A 15,683-nucleotide genomic window follows, 5' to 3' on the forward strand; every position below is an offset into this window, starting at 1 on the left:
ATTGAGTCCTAAATCTGTGCTGGGAATACATATTAAGGTGGGGGTGCTGCACTTATGTCTATGTCCTAAGACAAAGGAGGAAATGCTAAACATAATAGGTTGTCGTCTCTGACCTGCCCATCACAAGGCTCAGTATCATGAAAGACATAGGTAGGCAAAATAGACAGGAGATGGGGATATTGACCTGTATTCTCTTTCTTTTCTTCTATCCAATGCAAACTTACATGCTAGAAAATTTTCTTAATGTTAATCCTGACAACTAGAATTTGTGTGTGATCATATAGGCCCTCATACACCATCTTCCACAAATGCATTCTTCTATTTTTATCTTGTGAGTCCCTTGTTTCCTCAGACTACTCTTTAGAAATTATATATCTCTATCTTATTCTGCCTTAATTTCTGTCTCTGGGTCTACATATATCTAGACATATTATTTAGCTTTGAAATAATCTGAGCCTATGTCAGGTGGGGTATGGACGATGGAAGTTTCAAAGAGGGGAGACTGTAGCACAAACCCAGGGTTTTATGCTTGGTTCACATCTCTGCTTTTATAATTCCCTCTGACACCAAAACACACACACACACACACACACACACACACACACACACACACACACACACGGAAATGATATTCTACCTTTAGTTTTTATTTTGTTAAAACCTCTCGTTTCTTCTGAGCATAGTTGTACAGGTGGAAAGCTTAAAAACTGCAAATACTAAAAACACAGTGTATAACTTGAAAGAAGCTATTTCCAAACAGAGGTCTTCTTATCCTTCTGATGACTTACATGAGGAATGTCACCAGCCTGTAGATCTTACCCATCCCCAATGAGGAAAGAATGGCTTTGCTTCCATTATAAGTCCAATATTACAAAGATCCCATAGCCAGGTATTCTAATATCAGAACCACCAGGATTAGTCAGAAACAAGTTATATCTTAAAATGGGTAAAAGAATTACCCCTCTAAAATTCTAGTACTAATGAAAATATTCTTCAACAATGAAGATGAAAGAACAAGTGTTACTAACAAAAACTGATGGAATGTGTCAATATTAGGCCTGCACTAAAAGCAAAACTAAAAGTAGTCCTTTAGGCTGAAGGAAAATGAGCCAGGTAGAAACATAGAATTGCAGGAGGAATTGAACAGAAAAGCTAAATATGTGGATAAATATAAATAAATATTGGCTGAACAAAAGACAGAAAAGCAAATGGAATTGAGCTGAAATGTTCTAATATTCTACTAGTGACCTTCAACATAGTTATCTAAGCTATGGCCATTCCCTACTCCATGTGCTTTTTATCCCTGCATCCATGACATTAGGTTTTATCCCTTCAGAATGGAGTCAAGGGGCAAAATAAGGTACTTTGTTCCTTCACACCCTGTCTACTTTATCTGGCTCTTGTCTGGATGTTTTGACTATAAGCTATAGTCAGTCACTCTATTAAGCCTGTCACCTCAGCCTCCTGGCCATGGCTCTAGATCCCTGTTTCCTACAAACATGCCACATGTAACTGAATAGTGTGTCCTCATTCCATCATCAGCTTTCTCTCAATCCAAAGTGGATTTTTTTTTTCTGTCTCACCTGCAATTTGCCCCTGATGTTAGCTTTTCCCACATTAGTATTTAGGTTAGTTTCCCTTCGTATAGTCTATCTCCTGAGCCTTGCTGAGCTTGGCTAAGTTCCAAATTTAAAGGTGTTATGTAGAAATCTCATTTTGTTTCAACATCCTAGGAGATCATCCATCATAAGGAGAGCTCAGTACACACCCAGAAGCCAACAGTTAGGAAAGATAAAGTTAGATCCAGTATACTTCTGTCAAAAGGAACTATGTATAGTTGGGGTATAGAGCTCTGAGATACCTTTTTTTTTTTTTTAATTTTTTTAAACGTTTATTTATTTTTGAGACAGAGAGAGACAGAGCATGAACAGGGGAGGAGCAGAGAGAGAGGGAGACACAGAATCTGAAACAGGCTCCAGGCTCTGAGCTGTCAGCACAGAGCCCAACGCGGGGCTCGAACTCACGGACGGTGAGATCATGACCTGAGCCGAAGTCGGACGCTTAACCGACCAAGCCACCCAGGCGCCCCTCTGAGATTGCTTTTAAAACATATAACCTACCAAAACTAAATCATGGAGAAATAGAAAGCCAAAGCAGAGAGAGATTAGTGTAGAGAATTTGTGTGTGATCATATAGGCCCTCATAAGTAGAGATTAAGTAGTGTAGTAGTGTAGAGATTAAGTTAGTCATGAAAAATCTCCCATTAAAGAAAAACCCAGTAACAGAGGGCTGCATTGGTGAATTCTACCAAATATTTAAAGAATTAACACTACTCCTTCTCAATCTTGTCAAAAAAAAAAAATTGAAGAAGAGGGAACACTTTCAAACTCCTTTTATGAGGCCAGGATTATCCTGATACTGAAGCCAAAGACATCATAAGAAAACTATGCTAATATCCCTGATGATCATAGACATGAAAATCCTAACAAACCAAATCCAACAGCACATTAAAAGGATCATACACCACAACCAAGTAGGATTTATTCTGGGGGGTCTTATATATACAAAAATATTTAAAAAAATCAATTAATGATGTGCCACATCAACAGAATAAGGAATTTTAAAAAAATCACGATTATCTCAATAGATGCAGAAAAAGCATTTGATAAATTTCAATATACTTATATGATAAGATCAAATAGCACTAGAAGAAAAACACATAAATTTGATAAAGGCTATATATGAAAAGTCTATAACATTCTCCATGTGAAAAACAAAGATTTTCTCCTAAAATCAGGAACAAGGCAAGAATGCCCACTCTTGCTAATACTATTGAATGTAGTACTGGAAGTCCTGGCCAAAGCACTAACAAGAAATAAGAGGCATCCAAATTTGGTAAGGAAGTAGTAAAATTATCCTTTTGTCAGTGACAAATCTCATATATAATAAATCCCAAAGATGCCATAAAAATATTGTTAGAACAAACAAGTCAGTAAATTTACAGAATACAAAAATCAATATACAAAGAAAGTTGTGTTTGTATATACTAATTATCTTGAAATTAGTACAAGAATCCCATATATAATAGCATCAAAAAGAATAAAACAGTTAGGAATAAACTTATGAGGTAAAAGATTTAAATACTGAAAACTAAGAAATATTATTGAAAGAAATTAAACATGAAAAAATGGAAAGACTTCTTGTGTTCATGGATTGGAAGAATTAAAAAGTCCATAGTACCCAAAGCAACTTACAGATTCGATGCACCTCTATGAAAACCACAAATATTGTTTATGGATGTAGAAAAAAGAATTCCATAATTCACATGGAATTATAAAATGCTATGAATTGTCAGATCAGTCCTGAGAAAAAAGAACAAAGCTGGAGACAGCACACTTCTTGATTCCAAAAAGTATTACAAAACTATAGTAATCAAAATGGTATGGTACTGGCATAAACATAGATATATAGACTAATGACACAAAGAAAACCCAGGAATAAATCTACACAGATGATCAATTGATCCATGAACAAGGGTGTCAAGAATACACAATAGAGAAAACAGTCTCTTCAGCAAATGGTGAAGGGAAAACTGGGCATCTACATAAGGAAATTGTATTCCTATCTTACAGCATACATGAAAATCAACTCAAAATGAATTAAAGACTAAACATAAGACATGAAGCTCTAAAACTCCTAGAAGATGACATAGGGGAAAATCTTCATGACCCTGGTCTTGGCAATGATTTCATGGAATGACATTTAAAGAAGAGGAAACAAAAGCAAAAGTCAACAAGTAGGACTATATCAAAACGAGAATTAAAAAGACTACATCAAAGTACACAGCAAAGAAGACAATCAACAGTAAAAAGGCAACTATGGAATGGGAGAAAATATTTGCAAACCATGTATTTGATAGGAAGTTAATCTCTAAAAGCATAAGGAACTCTTACAGCTCAAACTAATAACCCCATTTTGAAATGGGCTAAGGACTTGAATTCACATTTCCTCAAAGAGGACATTCCGACGGCAAGCAGGTATGTGGAAAAAATGCTTATGGTCACTAATTATTAGGGAAATGTATATCAAAACTACAATGAGGTATCACCTAACACCTGTCAGATTGGCTATTATCAAAGACAGACAAGTGCTGGTGAAGAGAACACCGTGGAGAAATTGGAATTCTTGCACACACTGTGGATGGGAATGCAAAATAGTGCAGCTGCTATGGAAAACAGCACAAAAGTTTCTCAAAAAATTAAAAATGGAACTACCATATGATCTGGCACTTCTTGGTATATATCCAAAAAGAATTGAAGTCAGGATCTTGAAAAGATATTAGCACTCCTGTAGTCATTGCAGCATTACAATAGCTGAGAAGTGGGAAAAAAAGGCTAGAAGTCCATCAACAGGTGAATGGATAAAGAAAATGTGGTATGCATATTTCATGAAATACTAATTAGCCTTAAAAAAAGACATTCAAGCCAGACTCAGAAGGATAAATTCTGCAGGATTACACTAATATGAAGTATCTAAAATATTCAAATTCATAAAATCAAGGACTAGAATTATGGTTACCAGGAACTGGGGGGAGGGGAAATGGAAAATTATAGGCATAAAGTTTCAGTTAAGATGAATCTATACAAAATTGTACCTGTAGTCAATGTATTGTACACTTAAAATTTGTTAAGAGGATAGGTCTCAAGTGTTCTTATCACAATAAGACAAAATAAAGACAAAATTAAGTCAAAATTAAAAGAGCATCTTTCAAATTAAAGATAAAGTATTATGGGAAATTGTAGTAGTCGTCATCATCCATGGCAGACTCAGGTATAAGGTATAAACTAGTTCCTTTCTCGGGTCTTTGAAAAATAGCAGCATTGAGTCCAGTTGTAGGTAGAATATCACCTTTTATTATTTATAAGTGGTAATTATTAATAAGTAATCACATCATAATCATAATGGCTTCTCAATTACATAGTTAGTGATCTATTCTTCTTGTGGTTTAGGAAATATTGGGATTATGATTTCCATTTTAGAGATAAGGAAACCCATCTGAGATCAGGGAAGTGCCATTCCAAAGTTACAAGCTGGAAATTCATGTCTAGCTCCAGCCAATATGTAACACGTATGCAAAGTAAGATCAGATATTTTTGCTTGGTTAGGCTGGAGTTCCTGCCCTTCCAGGTCACAAACAGGAATTGGCTTTGGTTTATATGTTTAAATGAGTCTCACTTTGTTAGGAGACACTGGAAGGATGGGGTAGAGGTAAACAGAAGCACATTAAAGACCAAGGCACAAACAGGATTTACCTGAAGCACCCAGTGTCTGGAGAGTTAAGCATGACCCCTGGGAGGCATGATTTGAACCACAAAGAGGGAGGTGGCATGGGCTGCAGGGAACTCAAGGGGTGGGAGCCTTGGGTCAGGGGAGTCCTCTTGTGTTTTTTAAAACAAGAGGTGACATGTGGGGAGTGGGGAAGGATAAGGACACTCTCAATTTCCTCCCATACCTAGTCCTGTTCCTAAGCATCAACTCCCTGCTCTCTCCCCAGTTCCTTTATTGCCTCTGTTTTGGCTCTTCAACAAAGGAGGCATAAGTACTAAGAATCCAACCCAAATATTTTGTCTACAAACTCCAGAAACTCCCTTCACTATAGAGGATAACCAGAAACACTGGTTCACCTCCAAGAAGTTTTGGCTGATTATTCCTATGTGGATCCTATCATTTCTCACTTATCATTCCTCTTCTCACACTTACCAGTATCCCTGGGCCCAGTTAGGAGGCTTCTGCATTAGTCAAGAGAGAAAATGAGCCTGAACTAGAAAGATACAGGGAAAGGTAAGAAATATATATTTTTGAATAATGATGTGTTAATTGAAACATGCTGTTCAACCATTGTCTACTGGTCTCTTCCTTCTAGAGAATGAGTGTTAAGGGAAGAGATAGGAGCCATTAACTTGGGCATTATTCTTTAAAACAGTCTTTAAAGTGACCTCTGCTACAATGATAAGCTCTACAGGAAATCATTTTGCAATGCCATTTCAAATATAAGGAGACAAAATCATCTTGGTAATAATATGCTCTTGGAAATTCACAATTTTTCATAATACATCAAAATAAGTCAAAGAAATGAAAGAAAACAAATGTGATTTCTGAAACAGATCCAAATAAGGTATCATGATACAGTAGGTGATAGGGACTGATTTTAGAAGTTTGCATAAATTCTAACAGTGCAAACTCTTGGTTAATGAGCATCAGCAAAGACTTTCTAATGGCATTTACCTTCTTAGGCTCCTCTGTAATAAAAACTCACATTTTGTTATATTGTCTATGAATTCAATCATTTTATAGATGAATATTTGTACTTGGAAATAAATTTTTAAATCTTGCAGACAGGAAAATATGTGAGCACTTGTATAAATTTGAGTCCATACCCTAGAAGTTCCATAGATAAAAATATCCATAAACTTTAAAATCTTTTACTATTTCCTAGGGCCTGCCTAGAGCAAGCAGATAAATACTTTGTAAAATTTTATCCCCCCCCCCCTTTTCCTGAGTTCCAAGTTCTTCCAGGGTTGCTGGTGGGGTAATCATACCGGCCCCTTTTATTTGAATGGCTCAATGAGAAATATTTCGTATAGGTTCTTCTCCCACAAGCCACATCCTTGAAGAACCTTAGGTGACTATCTTCCTGTTTGAGTCTTAATCTTTCAAATCCATCATTCTGATATCTTTTAAGGATATATTTTGTTGACTTTAAAATAGATGCACGTTGGGGTGCCTGGGTGGCGCAGTCGGTTAAGCGTCCGACTTCAGCCAGGTCACGATCTCGCGGTCCGTGAGTTCGAGCCCCGCGTCAGGCTCTGGGCTGATGGCTCGGAGCCTGGAGCCTGTTTCCGATTCTGTGTCTCCCTCTCTCTCTGCCCCTCCCCCGTTCATGCTCTGTCTCTCTCTGTCCCAAAAATAAAATAAAAAATGTTGAAAAAAAAAAATTAAAAAAAAAAAAAATAGATGCACGCGTTAACTGAGTACTTTCTGTGTATGAGACCCCTCTAAACAATTTTAGGAGAAAAAACAAATAGACAAGTTCTATTGTCTAGAGTGGTCATTTTAGCTCTTGAAATAGTACAAACAGGATAAAATATTAACTACAAAAACAGGTTCCCATGTTCTGGATATTAGGGGAAGGTGACTGTCTCCATTATGCTCCCACTCTGAGACTGTGAATCTGAGAGAAGTAGGCTTCATGCACTGTTGAACACAGTGTTCAGACCTGATCAAAGGAGGGAGAATATTAATTTTTTAAAAGTGTAGTTTTATGGAGGAAGAGAGAGATACACTTATATGACAAATAAGGCTCAGCAAATCCTGATTGTACAAAAGGATTTTATATATAATCCCACTTACTCTTCCCTACAATACTTACATAAAAACAGAGCATTGCTATTCCTTATTTAGAGAGGAAGAAACAGGGGCTTGGAGATAAGGACTTGTGCTTAAAAAAAAAAAAACCCACATTAACTGTATCCCATAAGAGAAGAAAGATCACATAAAAACTGGGCCACTCCAGTGTTTAATGATTTGAAAAAATAAAAATGAGCTAGAGGGAAAGATAAAAATTGTTGATATTACCCAGTGATCCAAAAGAATTAAAGCATGCCATTTGCAACAATGTGGATGAAACTAGAGTGTATTATGCTAAGCAAAATAAGTCAGACAAATATTGTATGATTTCACTTATAAGAAAACAGATGAACATAGGGGAAGGGAAGGAAAAAGGATAAAAACAGAGTGAGGCAAACCATAAAAGACTCAAATACAGAGAACAAACTGAGGGTTGCTTGAGGAGGAGTGGGTAGGGGGATGGGCAGGCATTAAGGAGGGCACTTGGGTTGAGAATTGGGTGTTATACATAAGCGATGAATCACTAAATTCTATTCCTGAAACCAATACTACACGATATGTTAACTTGAATTTAAATAGTAAAAAAAAATAGCATTCTTGCTAAAGATGAGAGTTCTCTTGTGAGGAGAATGAGAAGCTGTGAGGAGAATGGAGGGAGAGCCACATGAATAGGGAGTTTAACATGAATTTAGATGGAGAACCAAAAGACACAGCAGTTGTCTGTGAAACCAATACTACACGATATGTTAACTTGAATTTAAATAGTAAAAAAAAATAGCACTCTTGCTAAAGATGAGAGTTCTCTTGTGAGGAGAATGAGAAGCTGTGAGGAGAATGGAGGGAGAGCCACATGAATAGGGAGTTTAACATGAATTTAGATGGAGAACCAAAAGACACAGCAGCTCCTCATTTTCTCAGTAAGCTAGAGGCAAGGCTGTACTTACAGAGATTTGTGAATGTGGAGAGGACCTGAAAGATATATTCCAGAGCAGTTCTCTCCTACAGAATTTTCTGCAATGATGGAAATATTCTGTTTCTGAACAGTCCAATATGCTAGCTACTAGTCATGTGTGTCTGTTAAGCACTTAAGTGTTGTGACTGAGATATTGAATAATTTTAATCAAATTTAAACAGTCACATGTGACTAGTGGCAACCATATCTCAGAGTAGTGCTAGAGAAAACAGATTTTGTAATAAATCGGGGCATTACAAACTGCAAGCTTTATTCAACTTATACAGACACTCAAGGCCTGAGATTTCAGGACAGTAAATTGGTTTTTGTGATTGTTAGCTTAGCTTGATCATCATGTACAAATGTGTGTTCTAAAACAATGAATTAGTTCAAACATATTTTCACTTCTTTTATCAGGGTATTCTTGATGTCACCATGAGCACAGAAAACACTACCTTTTCTCCATTTCTTTATGTAAGTTGTCTTGTAATATCAATTCTAATGATGTTTTATGTTCTATCTACTCAATGAGATTCAAAGTTCCTTAAAGGTAGAAAACATGGATTATACTTATCCAGGTCTATGAGGACTACTAACCAATTTTGTTTAAAGTTTAGCAACAGGAACAAGAGCTAATTCTCTCTCTCTATATATATAGAAGGTGAAGGAGCCCTGTCAAAATAGACAAGGAAGATATCAAAAAACCATGACAGCCTCCAATATTACCACAACCCATCCAACTTCCTTCCTGCTGGTAGGAATTCCAGGTTTGGAACACCTGCATGTCTGGATCTCTATTCCATTCTCCTTTGCCTATACTCTGGCCCTGCTAGGCAACTGCACCCTCCTCTTCATCATCCAGACTGATGCAGCCCTCCACGAGCCCATGTACCTCTTTCTGGCCATGCTGGCAGTCATTGATCTGGTTCTCTCTTCTACAACACTTCCCAAAATGCTAGCTATTTTTTGGTTCAGAGATCGGGAGATCAACTTCTATGCCTGTCTGGTCCAGATGTTCTTTCTCCACTCCTTCTCTATCATGGAGTCAGCAGTGCTTCTGGCCATGGCCTTCGACCGCTATGTGGCTATCTGCAAGCCACTGCACTACACCACAGTCCTGACTGGGTCCCTTATCACTAGGATTGGCATGGCTGCTGTGACTCGGGCTGTGACGCTAATGACTCCCCTCCCCTTTCTGCTCAGACGTTTCCACTACTGCCGAGGCCCCCTAATTGCCCACTGCTACTGTGAGCACATGGCTGTGGTAAGGCTTGCCTGTGGGGACACTCGCTTCAACAATATCTATGGCATTGCTGTGGCCATGTTTATAGTGGTGTTGGACCTGCTCTTTGTTATCCTGTCTTATATCTTCATCCTTCGAGCAGTTCTACAGCTTGCCTCTCAGGAGGCCCGTTACAAGGCCTTTGGGACATGTGTGTCTCACATAGGTGCCATCTTGTCCACCTACACACCTGTGGTCATCTCCTCAGTCATGCACCGTGTGGCTCGCCAGGCTGCCCCTCATGTCCACATACTCCTTGCTATTTTCTATCTTCTTTTTCCACCCATGATCAACCCCATCATTTATGGCATCAAGACCAAACAGATTCGTGATCATGTGCTCAGTCTATTTCAAAGAAAGAATGTGTAGATGCATACTTTTTCCTTATCTATCAGTTCAGTACTGAATGCATGCTGGATTGAGGCAGAGAGGAAAACAATCTCAAGTAGGAAATTTGTAATCTCCAAGTTTGACGATTCTTTAGTATGACAAGGAAAATGAGGTTTTATTCCTCACAGATCCAGTTAGATCAAACCAGGATGTCCCTTTAGTCCATCTGGTAGCAGAGGTTTGACCTTCCTTTTTTCATAGACCTATCACATGATTAAGAAAAACAAAGAAGCTTCCAAAATGCCATTGTCAACTAGGTGAAATACAATAGGAATATTGGCTGAGATTGGCACAAGAAGTTGAGGTTTTGTGAACTTTTCATCTAGACTGAGTAATTAACCACAAATTTTGTGACCCGAAGGCCAGCATTACTTCCAGTACTATAACTGCTTCCATAGTTTTTTTAAGTGGCCTCCAGCCTCTGCCACTCTATTAGCCTACTACACCCAATGTTATTGGCTCTACACTTGCTTAGAAGCTCCACTTCTAAGCAGACTTATTTCTTCCACTAAGTCAGTGTGAATCAGAAAAGAAGTTCAAGGAACAGCCAATTCCTTTGTTGAACATTTAACAAAGGAGTCCTCTGACATCCCTTATATATATTCATATCATGTAACTAACTTTTCATGTACATATGCATTTCTAAAAAAACATTAGTAATGTTTATTGAAGAGCTTAATACCATCTTTGAGCTATGTATTATGGAAAGATTAATACCCTTTGTTCTTGAACTTGAGACATCTGAAGCTAAAGAAGTTATAATATATAGTTGTGGTAGACTGTATTATTGTTCATAGATATTTACTTTTCCATACCTCTACCATGGGAGGGAAATTTCCTCACTCCAGGAATGCTAAGTCTTGCTATGTGACTTTCTTCAGCCAATGAAATTTGAATGGTCTTAAAATATTCCACAATAATCACAAACTTCAAAATGCATTTGTGTATTTTCCTTCTCTCTTGCTTTTTGCCTGTGCCACAAGAATGAGCATGTCCCTGTACAGGGTGTTTCCTTCAACCTAGACCCATGATTGAGAAGATCCATGGAGAGATGAATCAGACTTATAGTCTGGAGCATAGCTACCGCTGACCCCAAAATGTTACTATAACATGAACAAGGATGATTTTGTTATTCTTGCAGTAAAATGACATTTGGGAGTTGTTTTATAACATAACCCAGGGAAAGCAGATTGCTGGAGTTGTAAGCTATTTTGCCATCTAGTTCATGACCGTTCGAGACCTTGAATATTTGAAGAAAAGGAAGGTATACTATTTCTTTTTCTAGTACGTCCTAAAAATGAAACTGGATTTCACTTATCTTTCTGCCTTTGTCTCCTTATGCAAATTCATAATTGAACACTCCTTTAGTCAGTTCTTTAAAGAAGCTCTCATACACTTTCATGAAGGTCTATTTATACAACCATGTTCTTCTATTTTTTTTTTAATTTTTTAAACCTTTTCTTTCCTAAATCATAACTAAAGGAGTTTCTCTAAGAACAAAGAAACTTGGTAGGCTCTGAAAAAGCATCCCCAGACCCTCCTCATGTTATACCATGGTTTACCTCATAGGGACATATGGAGGGTGCTGCTTTCAATAGGTCTCTGACCAGATCCCAAATGTTTCAGTCATCCAGACATGAGTTAACTGGACAGCAATGAAGGAAGTGATATTAACCAAGAGCCTCTGACTGTTCCTTGAGCCTTCCCAAACTCTTGCTTGTTTTTTCCTGAGTTGAGTTCAGGCATTTGGATAATAGATTAGATTGGTATTCAAAAACATCTACTCTCCCAGAGTATATAACTCCACAGACTCAGGGGTTGGCCATCTGCACCACTTTGTTAATGGGGCATTAGCAGATGCAGTACAAAGACCTGAAATTTGCTTGTGCAATGGGGCTTGTTGTCTTCTGACTTTGCTGCAACTTGACAATATACCCTGGTTGGCTTGTTGGTTCAATGAGGATGAAGAAAATGTGGAGCAGAGATGCCTGATCAACTTTCAGATTAAAGCAGAACCTCACAACCAAATCCAGCTTGGATCAGCAGGTTCCCCAGCTGACCTGCAAATGGATAAGCAAATTCAGTTGAAATCAGCAGAGTCATCTCAGCCAATCTCCAGGTGTATGAGAGATACATTTTTACTGTTATATGCCACAGATTTTGTGGGTATTTGTTCCACAGCAAATTCTGGAAACTATTTGTCTGTCATTGTTATTTAGTAAGCTGAATATAGTAAATGGATTAAATAAGCATTTCCAGGCTCGAAGACCTGATTTGTCCTTATGTTTGGTGCAGAAATGAAACTCATACCCTCCACAAAATCCAACATGTAAGTCTGACAGTATAGGAACTCAATTACTATGTAATAACAGTATGCACTGCTAGCTTTATTCACAATAATCAAAGGTGAGTTATTTCTTATCTTGTATTAACACTGTGTGCTTAGATGGAGCATAGTCATCAGAATACATGTATGCTATTTTTATCTTATTTTATTTATTATTTATTTTTCCTTGGTGAGTTATATTTTATTTTTGGTTGGAGATAAAGAATACATGGACTTTCCCATAACTTTGGGAATTTTAATTCATTTTTTCATATTAAATATAACTTATTGTCAAATTGGTTTCCATACAACACTCAGTGCTCTTCTCAACAGGTGCCCTCAATGCCTATCACCCACTTCCCTCTCTGCCCCACCTTCCATCAACCCTCAGTTTGTTCTCAAGTATTTAAGAGTCTCTTATGGTTTGCCTCCCTCCCTTCGTTTTCCCCCCCTCATGGATGCTATTTTTAGAGTTGAAGTTTTACAGTTATATAAGTGATACAAGAGGATACAGAATATGTGCACTAATTTGAACTTAAACACAACACTTCCAACAATTCCTGCATCCTACTTTTGGGTTTTCTGAACCCTGAATAATTGTAAGTTGCCCAAACAATGCCTCTGCATGGATCCGTGACTGACCCAGACATCAATTTTAGCTAGAGCAGCCCCAGCCCATTGATAGCTTGGAATGGCCAAACCACCGAGTTTGAATGCAGACTAACATAACAAAAAAGGCAAACTTTAGCCTACATTTTAACAAGCAGTATTTGAAATAACCACAATTTGAGCATACTTTCATGTCGTGTTTTGTTCAGGATGCTTCTGCATCACTGTTTTGCCTTTTATTTCCCTTTATTGTATTTTTAAATCTCTGATATTGTACATTTCATCTGATATTGTAATTTTCATAGGTAAACGAATTTATTTTATTTCAGATATTAAAATTTTCAAATGTGAAAATTACATTTAGGTATTTTTATATCTTCTGATGCCCCTAACATGCTCAATCTCTCCTCTAGCCTCTTATACCATTACAATTGTATTCTGTATGCTTACTATCTTTATACGCTAATTTTATCATCTGTACTTTGTGATTTGTTTTGATTTTTCTTATGTGTATTTCCTGATAATTAAAAAAATATATGTTTATTTTTGAGAAAGAGAGGGTCAGGAGAGGGGCAGAGAGAGAGAGAGAGGGAGACACAGAATCCAAAGCAGGTCCCAGGCTCTGAGCTGTCAGCACAGAGCCGATGCAGGGCTTGAACTCACCGACTGTGATGTGAGATCATGACCTGAGCCGAAGTTGGTGGTTCAACTGACTGAGCCACCCAGGTGCTTCATATTTCCTGGTAATATTTTGAGTGAATGCCAGATGTGTTGAATTTTACTTTTGGGTACTGGATACTTCTGTGTTCATACACACATTGTTGGGCTTTATTCTGGGTCATGGTTATGTTGTTGGAAACAGTGTGATCCTTTAGGTTTTGCTTTTAGGCTTTGTTAGTCAGGACTCAACAGCTTTCAGTTTAGGCTTAATTTGTTATCACTACTGAGCAAAAAAGCATTTTTGAAAAAAAAAATCTTAGGACTCATGAGGATTTCCACTCCAGCTTGTGGGAAAAGAACTATTCCCAGCCCTGTGTGAGAACTGGAGATTGTTTCCTCTAATACTCTTGGGTGGTCTTTCCTTAGTTCCAGTGATTTCCTCCCATAAAAGTAGTGAATGATACTCAGGTCAAGACTGCAGATCTCCAGTACATTCTCTCTCTTTTCTGGTATTCCAACCTATGAACTCTAGCTCCCTCAAACATTTATGTTTGAGATATTATTTGTGGTGTCACATGCATAAGCTTAGAAGTCAGATTTTTAAAAAGAGTATGTGATCCCCTAAGTAGAGGGAACAAATCAAAAGAACATAGCCATGTCCTGGCATGGAGGTAGAATGACATGAAAGCAGGCATGGCCCTCAGAATCTAAGGACATGTGGAGTTGGGTAGAAAGTTGGAGAAGTCATGAGGTGATAGAATGTCCATAAACTGTAGAATATGCTAAAGTTGTATATATATCTTGTAGATTCCAAAACTCCTAATTGTCTAAAAATGTTGGTCTGTAGAATAGAACAAAATGGTATACTCAGAATTTTCATTTGTTATTTTCTTCAGCCTTTTAATATTTACATTATTGTATGTTTTATAATATAAAATATAATGGTATGTAATGGTTAAGTACATATTACATAATGTACATTTATATGTAAATATAATACTTGTCTAATATTTGCATATGTATAAGTATACATATACACATGTATGTGAATGATCAAGTTTATGGTCTACTGACTTGGATTTCCTCGATCTACTCCAGTCATGCACACCGCTTTCTTGAGGAAGCATGTTCTGGTTTCTGCTCTAATCCCAGCATTAGATTCCTCCCTCTTCCCAGGACTGGCACTTGGTCTACATTTCAAGCAGTTTTGACATCAAGTAGAGTTGAATTCTAAAATATTTCTATCATCACTCTTTGGAGAGTTCCTTGCCCACTGGTGTTTAGGAAGCTTAGTGAGTTAGAGACAGATATACTAACCTTACTAGAAGCAGACTAAAGAATGGTCCTCACTGCTCCCCTCAGTGTAGAGCTGCCTCCACATAGACATGACTAAAATCCAGGGGTCTGAGGAGCTCTTGGGTATGAGTCCAGTTTGGGGGATGTCTAGTCACTTTTGGTAGTTGAGTTCCTACATTCCTGAGACCTTCCTCTAAGAATGTATCTGGTTAGTCCTGGTTTTGTACCCCTCCTTAGTTCTGAAGCTTTCCTTTTGTGACACTGGGGCTGTAAAAACATTTTTTAAAAAGACAAATGCTAGGATTTTACAGAAAAAGAAGGATGATGTAAAGTTTGATGGCTAAAAGAGAGCTTGTCCTTATTTTAAACAGATGATGGGTATCAAAATATTTTTATAATACTAAATACATTTAGAATTTTGATATAGCAGTTTGATTTTAAAATGCCAATGTTTAATGTAATCTGGGAATTATATATTTTAATTTAATTAGATACAAATTCTATATGTAAACTTGATTTTGAAAAATTATATACCTCTTTATGCAGTTAAGGAGTTCACTTACACAAAGTCAGAGAATCTCTTCTCTAAAGCACATATACAGACCCTAGTGTTTGACTTGAAACTTCTAGAATGGGCAGGATTTAGATGGACCTATTTTCATTCTAGAAATGAGAATTAGTAGTTTCCAGTTCAGGACTGTAGAGTGATTTTATGTCTCAATCTCTAATGATGTTAAGCACTAACTGAGGAACTAATATTA

The 15,683-nt window shown here is 37.3% G+C and overlaps 1 protein-coding gene across 1 annotated transcript; it reads left to right on the forward strand.

Annotated features, from left to right (window-relative positions):
• The first annotated feature begins 8,897 nt into the window (after positions 1–8,897).
• Positions 8,898–10,010, forward strand: LOC131488583 (olfactory receptor 52K1). The gene has a single exon (XM_058690447.1). It carries the CDS (start codon positions 9,066–9,068, stop codon positions 10,008–10,010), a length of 945 nt encoding a protein of 314 aa, XP_058546430.1. The 5' UTR covers positions 8,898–9,065.
• The last annotated feature ends 5,673 nt before the right edge of the window (positions 10,011–15,683 follow it).

This window comes from Neofelis nebulosa, chromosome 10 (assembly GCF_028018385.1).
Source record: "Neofelis nebulosa isolate mNeoNeb1 chromosome 10, mNeoNeb1.pri, whole genome shotgun sequence".
Taxonomy (NCBI): Eukaryota; Metazoa; Chordata; class Mammalia; order Carnivora; family Felidae; genus Neofelis; species Neofelis nebulosa.

Coding starts and splice junctions, on each gene's coding strand:
- LOC131488583 (XM_058690447.1), top strand. CDS start 9,066: ATGACAGCCTCCAATATTACCACAACCCATCCAACTTCCTTCCTGCTG.